General features: G+C 40.4%; 2 protein-coding genes across 2 annotated transcripts; one reads left to right on the top strand and one right to left on the bottom strand.

Moving 5' to 3' along the window:
* The first annotated feature begins 1,968 nt into the window (after positions 1-1,968).
* lrrc10b (leucine rich repeat containing 10B) lies at positions 1,969-3,317 on the top strand. Its single transcript, XM_020619372.1, has one exon. The coding sequence runs from the start codon at positions 2,106-2,108 to the stop codon at positions 3,315-3,317; it is 1,212 nt and encodes a 403-aa protein (XP_020475028.1). The 5' UTR covers positions 1,969-2,105.
* Positions 3,318-5,872: 2,555 nt separating this feature from the next.
* On the bottom strand, positions 5,873-9,167 carry saxo4 (stabilizer of axonemal microtubules 4). The gene is made up of 10 exons (XM_020619389.1): positions 9,110-9,167; positions 8,239-8,401; positions 8,109-8,154; positions 7,844-7,944; positions 7,339-7,404; positions 7,122-7,208; positions 6,975-7,040; positions 6,787-6,881; positions 6,096-6,200; positions 5,873-6,012 (listed from the first exon to the last, which is right to left on the bottom strand). The coding sequence occupies exons 2-10, from the start codon at positions 8,377-8,379 to the stop codon at positions 5,994-5,996; spliced, it is 726 nt and encodes a 241-aa protein (XP_020475045.1). The 5' UTR covers positions 8,380-8,401; positions 9,110-9,167; the 3' UTR covers positions 5,873-5,993.
* Between the last annotated feature and the right edge of the window lie 29 nt (positions 9,168-9,196).

The raw sequence follows: 9,196 nt of genomic DNA, 5'->3' as shown, positions 1-9,196 counted from the left end.
AAATAGAAGATAACAACACACACACACACACACGTACTGCCTATATGAACATTCTAGAATATTTACGTGTAACGTACCACCCATGTACAGGGCAGTCCCAGCCCGAGAAGATAAATGTGAATGATTTGTGATTATCGAGGCTCTTGGAGACTTGTCATCTCTCAGAGCCCAGCACTGTAATAACTCTGCATTTAACCAGAAGAAAATAAATCTACTTAAAGCTGATTCCTGTTTCCTGAGTGTTACTTCTTGGGGCCTTCAGACAAAAGAACCAGGTTAGAATTAAAAGGTCTAAATGTATTACAGTAACGTATGATTATGTATTTATATTGGTGGGTATTTGGGGTATTCAGACCCTTCACTTACAGTGTAAAAGTAGATATGCGTTGAAGTATCAAAAGTAAAATTACTCATCATACAGCCTGTAGATTCTTATCAGCCTTTAATTTATTATTATTGGTTTATTGTTATTAATGTTTTAATGTGTGAGCAGTATTTTAATATTGTACTGTAAATGTCTGAGGTAAATATTCCTGGATTTTCTGCAACTCAGACTTTAATTAATTTCAATAGTTACACAGTATGGAGTTCAGACACCAGATGAAAGGTTGAGACAACACAAGTACTTTACCCTGTTATTCAAAATGTGATTCCTCTCTCCTGGTTGTCAGTTCAAAGGTTGGACTTTCATTGATTAATGGCCTATTTAAGCCTCTATATCTTCCAGTGACCAATGTGACTGCAGTGTAAGGGGTTCTGGCTATTTTATTAACAGTTCATCTATAACAATGCATCATACTTTGGAAACTGATCTAAGGTTTGAAAATCTTCAACTGCAAAGTAACTATCAAGTAACTGTAGTGCAGTAAATAGCATACAATTTAAGTACTCAAGTAAAGTACCTCAAGTACAGAGCGGTACCTCAAACTTGTACTAAAAATAAATATATATCATTGTCATCATCAGCAACCTTTATTTAATCACAGAAAAAATCAGATGTGCGCAAGCTAATGACAATACTACTACTAATAATAATAATAGAGGCAAGCATTCCTAAAACAGGAAAAAATCGTGTATGCATACAAAATCGACTACAGAACATAAAGACAAGAGCTTTTATGTTTGTACAATAAATTAAAAAAATAATCAGATAAATTAAAACTTAAATATACAAACAAAAAACATTTTATGTTCATTTCTGAAACTGCTGAGGTTTTCTTAAAAATAGCCTTAAAACTTGTGTTAAAGCACATGGGTGATGGGAGAACAGTTTTTGATTACTTGTGACACACACACACTGACCATGTGATATGAATGCCCCTGTTCCGGTTACAGAGGGAGGGAGCAGCAATTGAATGTAAACTGATGGAGAGAAGCGGCCAACATCAGGAGTAGAGTCAGCCTGTCAGCGCTGTACAATGTCTGTCTCCAGCACGGATTCTAACTCTGGGAGACCTCAGCCTTTAATAGAGAGCAGCTGCATTAACTAGTGGACAGACCTCCATTAACTGTTTTTCTTTGCTGCCAGCCAGGTCGCTGAGCTAGGCACACACTGTGGACTTACCCACCGACGCCTGGCAGGAAGAGCAACAGTAAAATTACTGTTTAGTGTCCTGCTCTTATTAAAAGACCAGATCACGTGAAACGGTGACCTCAAAGCGGTGCGCTATCTCTGTCTTTAAAGCCGGGGGGAAGTTAAAGAGAAGAGGAAAGGGTAAGAACTGCAGGAATTCAATATCAGCTCAAAATTCAGCTCTACTTTGTTGACCTCGACTACCAGCAGCACTATTACTATCATTTTTACTATTACTACTACTACTACTATTACTACTACTACTACTACTACTACTACTACTACTACTACTATTCAATGGTTTATTAGATATTTTCCACTGGTGGTTTTTTGATGAAGCAGTAGATGAAGGGACACAGTGACACCTGACACACTGCTGTGCCATGGCCGCGAGAGTGTTAATTGGGCCACCATGATGTTCTCTGGGTTCAACCACAAAACAACAACAGCTCCCATGAGTGAGGATAAGTTGTCACAGACACTACCTCATCAAATGACAGTGTCCTGACTCACGGAGGAGTCAGGCCACAGCATGGGCAACTCCTCAAGGAAGGGAGAAGGAGAAGAAGAAGAGGAGGAGGGGAAGGATGGTGAGGAGGCAGAGGTCACAGAGAAGAAGAAAGAGGAGGTGGAGGAAGTGCTTCCGCTCGGGGTGGAGGAGTTGTTGGAGAGTGGAGATCCGGTGTTGGACTTGAGCAATTTTAAATTCAAGCGGGTGCCTTCATGCGTTTGTCGACTTTTGCACCTGGAGAAGCTGTATGTTTGTGAAAACAGGCTGCGCACTCTGCCGGACAGCATCTCTGAGCTGCAGGGTCTGCGGACACTCGCCCTCGATTTCAACAAGATAGAAGACGTCCCTGTGGCTGTCTGCCAGCTCACTAACCTCACTCGCCTGTACCTGGGCAACAACCGGCTGATGACCCTCCCACCTGAGTTGAGGAACCTGCGAAGTCTGCGCAGCCTGTGGATGGAGAACAACTACTTCCAGAGATTTCCACGAGAGCTCTACGACCTGCCCCGCCTCAAGTCCCTCCAGATGGGCAACAACCAGTTGAAGACGCTGCCTTCTGACCTGCAGCGTATGGGCACTTTGAGGGGATTATGGCTCTATGGGAACCGCTTTGATACCTTCCCCAAAGTCCTGCTGTGCATGAAAGGCTTGGAGATCTTAGACCTGGATCGCAACAAGATATCAGAGTTTCCTAGCCTGAAGCGTCTTCAAGCCCTGCGCCTGTTCTCCTATGACCACAATCCTGTTAAGGCCCCTCCTAAGGTGGGCGAGGAGGTGCTGGTGGTTGGGGAAGGGGCTGCGGAGTTCCTGGCAGTACGTGAGGCCAGGAAGGAGAGACAACAAAAGGCTGCAGAGAAAGAGGCAGAGGAGTTGACTGTGGCAGCAGAGGAGCCGGTGATTCATGGCATCCTGAAGAACAGCAGCTCAAAACAAGCAACAGAAGAAGCTGCAGTGACCATTGAGGATGCAGACATTAAAGAGGAAGAGTCCCTGGTGGAGGAGGAGGAGGAGGAGGAGGAGGGGGATGTGGAGCTGCCAGTCACAGAGTATGACGGAGCTGAGCTTGAATATGATGAAGAGGGTGTTGAATATGAGACAGAGGAGCTGATATATGGAGGAGAGGGTTTTGAGTATGAGGGGGAGGAGCTAGATTATGAGAGGGCTCAGTGGGACTATGAGTATGGGGACGGGGAGCAGCTGGAGGACACGGGGAGAAACAATGAAGAGGCATGAAAAACCTCCCATACATCCAGGTGATCTGCAAGTAGGTGGATGACATCAAGTCCACAGATTAAGTCTATTAAAGAGACTGACACGGGGCGAGTGTGGGGCTTCCTTAGCAGTGCTGCTAATTTCTAATCTGTAACTGTGAAAATAAAGCAGGGCATTATGATTCTGTTAAATTACAGCACCTGTGACATCCCAGTCAGCTTCAAGTGACCAAGTCAGAGCAGCACCCAGATGGGCTGTGAATATGCAGTGTGTATTGGCTGATGTACTTTAAGGCTGTTTTCTGAGTGTACACAGGAAACCAGGTCTTCCATTATTAAATATTAACTCAGCTGTCAATCATTTACAGAACCATATACCTTAATGGGTAACCAATGAACTCACCAGCCTGTTTACTTGACCGACACTAGTATTTCCACACATCATGGTCAGTGTCTGTTTTATGTGCTTGTCAGTGCATGTCGACTTGTCTTATTGCTATTTTTATAAACCACAGCCACGTGCACATTTAAATGTGTGTATTGGATTTACAAAATATTTATGACAAGCTAAATACAACCTCCTAGACCTTGACAGTGTCGTGTAAGCAGTTCTGTGAATGTCAGTGCCAAGACTGAGAGGGAGACGAGCAGGATTATTAGAGCGAAGAATAGTTGGGGTGCCTGACCATAAAAGGTAAGTCCATAAGGCAGGTTCCAAATAGAAAAGAAAAAAAATCAAGCAGGAGAGTTTTATTGACATTAAAAAAGCCCTGCAGCCCCCTGCAGGTCAGAGACTTGGGTCCGTCATGACCCTTTGTATACTCCTTTTTGTCGGTGACTACACCTTTTCTACCTCTGTCTCCAACATGAAGCAGGCCCAGCCCTTGTTCTCCTCTCATCTCCGTACTCAAATATTCATGTGGGGCTCATGTGCAATCCAATCCTCTTTCCTTTTTATCTTTCTATCACATCTCATTGAAAGAGTGAAATATTTATCGAAACGCTGAAATATTTATGCTCCTACTCGTGTGGTAGAGTGTCTCGACTCCTGTATCTTTGCTGGGGAAACAGTTTCAGAACAAACTCAAACAGATGATTGTTTCCCTTACAAAATGACATGCATGTTGTTTCTTACACATTAAACCATATTTATTACAAACTGTGATTTTAATAGTATTTGTGTTTATGTCTAAGACTGCAGTTTAGAGTGATTCTCATTATCAGTTAATTGTGTAAAATGAATTGTATGAAAATATTTTAGAAAATGTGGCCATTCTGGTTTCCTAGATGGCAGAGTCTGTTTTCTGTATAGAAACCTAAAAACCAAACATGGAAAAACATCAAATAGTCACATTTGTGAAGCTGGGATCAGTGAATTTTTGTTATTTTTGCTTGAAAGACAAACAATTCATTTGTCATCAAAACCCTTGCTAGTTTGCTTTCTGTCAGTGAAGTAATTGATTCATCTAATGTTTGCTTCAGCTTTAACTATGCTCCTTTTTCACTTAGCCAAGTCTAAAACTAAGAGTCGCTCTACAGCTATGCTAGCAACTCTGTGAAGGTTTGCTCAGACACAGAGGTGATTTGAGCTAAATGCTAATGCTAACATGAGGACATTTAGCGGGCATGTTTAGCATTATAACCATCCTAATATGTTAACAACTGTGAATGCACAGAGTACAGAGATTGTCATTAATAGACTTTTTTTTTTAAAAGGACTCATTTAAACTTTGACCTGATGGTGGCACTAGAGGAAAGATTAAGGGATCGCCAATATTTTTGTATCTCAGTGTATTAGAGGACAACATGAATTTCAGAACCAAATTTTATGAAAATCCTTCGGACGTTTGTTTAGTCATTTAAAACCACAAATGTCAACCTCATGGTGTTGCACTAGAGGAAAACTCAGGGAATCATCGAAGTCAATAGGATTCATTGTCTGAGGTCAAAAATTTCATGACAGTCCATCCAGTACTAGTTGAGATACTTCAGTCTGCACCAAAGTGGTGCCCTGCCCGACAGACCAGAGCATGACTAAAATTTCCATTAAGAAGCCTATATTATAGACTGCTGTAAACTTGATCTGTACTTTGCTGAAACAAAACAGTGTGGTTGATGTCCCTTACTTTGACACAGCAATCTTGTTGATAATGTAAAACCACTGCACTTTCTGAGCAGTGGCCCACACTATGTGCACTACTCCAGCCTACAGTACATGACACACATTGTGGTGCTGGTGGAAACTTGGTCTTCCTTCTCACTCTGTATTTTGCTGCTTGTTCTACATCTGCGGGTGGCAGAATAGTCTGACATATTGCAGACGTCCATGGGAAGCAGTGCCATACTCAGAGTGTAATTATTTTGCTCATTAGTTTACACTCCTCTCATTCTCTGTAGGTCAGTGAGGCATAGATAATGCATCATCTCTTTCACTCCCTCTTTGGCTTTCACACCGCTCACTTCACACAACTGTCAGCTTTTCAACTCACACAAAAAAGGACTTCACAAAAAGAAGAAAATGAGTTGTTTTTTTGACAGAGCTATTGTAAAACAACACCATTAGGAGAGTGGTTTAGAGCTTAGGGATTTATTTATAAGGAAAAAAAGAAAGAATCTTCAGAGAATGTGTTAATGTGTCAGCAGAAAACCTCAAATGTTATTTTTCTGGTGACTAGCCATGCAGGTACTACCTCAGGTTTTAGCCCCCGAATATGAACCTGTGAAATAAAAAGGCATAATGTAAGTCAAAGAAAATATACTATATGCACGATGGGACTTCACGTGTGCAACATATCTGTACCTGTCCATGCACCGACGGCTGTAGCTGCTGTCCATTGTTGCACTGATGATTCCTACACCAATTTGGCTAGATCTCCAATCTTTAACCTCAGCATAACGACAGAACCTATAATGTTGTTGTTTTTTTTAAACTGGATATTTGTCATTTCAACAGTACTTGAATAATATTTATAATTAGTGTCAAAAATAGCTTAAGGTCTGGTGGAAAGTTCATACATTTAATCAGGTACTTCACTCAAGCACAAATTTGAGGTATTTATACTTACTGCTCCACTACATTTCAGAAAGAAATATTTTACTGTGCTACATTTATTTGATCCCCTTAGTTACAGGTTACTTTGCAGACTAAGATTTTATATACAAAACATAAAACACATACAATTTGATGTATTGCTGAAGATTAAACTACTCAGCATTGTGCAAAACAGCTAAAATTAGCATTAGCTAATACACCTGTATTAATAATCCAATAATAATCAAACTCAAGACATTTTCCATATTATGGATATTTTTGCTTTTGATAGTTTAGTGCATTTTACTAATAGTATTTACATGCAGTTATTTACTGTAACTAATATTTTCAAATCAGGATTTACACTTGGATTATTGTCACAGTTTGGTATTCTCACTTTTACATGGGTAAAGGATCTAAAAACTCCCCCACCAGAGCTGAAAACCCTAAACACACTTACTTGCTCCTATAATGAGTAGTGAAGTGTGAAGAATCAAAAGGTGTGTTAGGGAAAACCAAGTTGTTTGGTGCATTCAAAAGAGACCCTGAAGGCTCCTAAAAATACAACAACAGACTTGAAACAACACTGAAGAGTCCAGATGAAAGCTCCAGTCACAGAGGTAAGGATATAAGAAAGATAAATATGACCTTTTTTCCAATAGTCTTCTGAGTTGTTGCATTTTTTGTTGTCTGGGGTGATTGCAGAAGGGAGGTCTAGAAGAGCAGAGAGAAGGATGTTAAAGTGATAAACTCAAAACCTACTACAGCAGCCAGAGAAGGGGGGTCAGTACTCACTGGGCAGGCCAAAGGAGCAACAGCACCACGATTAAATCCTGTTTCTTGACAAGAAAGGCTGCTCAAGCCCTGAATCGCCTCCATGCCCTCAAACACAAGCACAGAAAGACTCTGTCAAACCTCACCGCTTTACACAAAATAAAATGACAACTGTGTTCAGTTTTTTGTTTTTTCCAACATGAAGAGAGGGCACAGTCGGCGTGAAGTGTTTATCCACCTGCAGAAATGATGGTGGCAAGAAATCGTCTTTCATCACTGAGCTGTGAGTCTGGCGAGGTTCAACCTGAACATCAGCAAAAGGTTAAAATTACAAAAAAGTTACAAATAGCAGGAAATCAGACCACACATAAGAAATAACTGGTGCACTGCAGTTACAGCTGTCAACAAACCTACAAGAGTGAAATGTTGTGCATCAGATAGGCTGACTGATATTCTCTAGTTTTCTTTTGCATCAAAAAACCCCAATAAATTTCTTAAAAATGACTCACAAATACATATTTCATTTAACAAAGGCCTAGTAGGTTCCTGCCCGTATTCTTTATAATTAAGTCCAATATTTGTTCTTAATAGTTTTTAGACAACAATGGAGCTCTGGTGACCAGAGGAATAAGTGGATCAGTTCATTGATGGTTCTGTCAATTTGTTGACTGTGACTAAAATAGGAATATAAAATCTACATCATTTCATCAGACTCACAGAATCCTTTAATAAACAGACATCACCTTGCAGCTGTTTTTCTCCTCAAAAGTGTTAAACTGAAGCTGTGTCCCCTCAGTGAAACCAGTCTCTCCTTTAGGTCCTATAGTCACATGGTTCTGGGAACCTGGAGCAACAAGCAACAACGTATAAGAAGTCTTCATTTATTTTATTATGATACAGCGGCCTGTTGTACATTTTCACAAAATGGTGACCTTGCATTTTCTGTTGCTCTTATCTTTAATCTTCAGATTTACATAAACTTTTAGTCTTATATAGAGCTTATTTTACCTGTTGGTGAGAGAGGATGAGGCACAAACAATCTTTGGTATTCTGTCTAAAAAAACACATTCATGAACATAAATAAGGAGAAACGCACTACACAGTTTCTGTATGTTTGACACTGCCCAAGCTTCCCCACCTTCTTCTCCACTGTTGCTGTTTTCTGGTGACTCTTCAGCTGATAGAAGCCGCTGTCTCTGGGTTTGTTAATGAGGTTTGGCAAAGACCCTGAACAATCAGACCAGATGTGAGGCTGGTAATGCCGTTTGGTTTGAGACATGAAACTGTCTGATAACAGGAGCCTGTAGACAAAAACAACAAGCACCGTTTCTGAGGTAACACGTCTCTAGAGAATCATTTAATGCAATCAAAGTAAAGCTATTTGCTTTAATTGAATTAGCTAAGGAAAAGTCACACACTCAACAACCCATGCCATCCTTTCAGCTGCGGAGACTTAAAGGGTTAGTTTACTCAAATTCCAACAAAACTAACTTTCTTATTAGTCCTGTTTGGATAGAGCCATTCAGATGGCTTTGGTTTTGGTGATATTTAACTATTTTGACAGAGAGTACAAAGGAGAGTACAAACAGTGCTTGACTGAATTCTCCTTTTTGCACTCATTAGGTACAGCATGCCTTTTTCAAAGCAGACATTTTGACTTGTCACTGCAGTAACATTAATGAGGGCTCTGTTCTGCTCAAGTGTCCCAGTATGAAGATAATGTAAAAATACCAGGACCATGTTACTGAAGCAACTAAATGGAGTTTAGCCATGACTAATGTTTTCATTTGCACCTTTACTTTTGTCTAAATGTCTTCTGAGAAGGACCTCATTTTATTAGTACATATCCCAACCTCACTTACTGTAACTGTCAGCCCCAGAGGTCTAATCAGCCAGGGTAAATGAAGACACCTGTGTAGGTCTTTAAGGCAAAATAGATTGACTGTCAAGGGTCGAAATGTAATTTTTATATCAGAAGCCTGTAAATCCTTACCTGTTTTGACACTTACCCAAACTGTGGGTTGTCAATGTGGTCCAAACTGGGCTTGTAATATATAGCTGCTCTCTGATTTGCTGTGAAACCTGTCTTACTAAGA

The sequence above is a fragment of the Monopterus albus genome, unplaced genomic scaffold (genome assembly GCF_001952655.1).
Source record: "Monopterus albus unplaced genomic scaffold, M_albus_1.0 scaffold218.1, whole genome shotgun sequence".
NCBI lineage: Eukaryota > Metazoa > Chordata > Actinopteri > Synbranchiformes > Synbranchidae > Monopterus > Monopterus albus.
The sequence above is the reverse complement of the archived record's forward strand: the minus strand, read 5'-3'. Positions and strand labels throughout refer to the sequence as shown.

Coding starts and splice junctions, on each gene's coding strand:
- lrrc10b (XM_020619372.1), top strand. CDS start 2,106: ATGGGCAACTCCTCAAGGAAGGGAGAAGGAGAAGAAGAAGAGGAGGAG.
- saxo4 (XM_020619389.1), bottom strand. CDS start 8,379: ATGTCTCAAACCAAACGGCATTACCAGCCTCACATCTGGTCTGATTGT. Junction 7,405..7,843: donor AGGAGAAAAACAGCTGCAAG/GTGATGTCTGTT, acceptor GCTGATGTTCAG/GTTGAACCTCGCCAGACTCA. Junction 6,201..6,786: donor ACTACTCATTATAGGAGCAA/GTAAGTGTGTTT, acceptor ACAACATTATAG/GTTCTGTCGTTATGCTGAGG.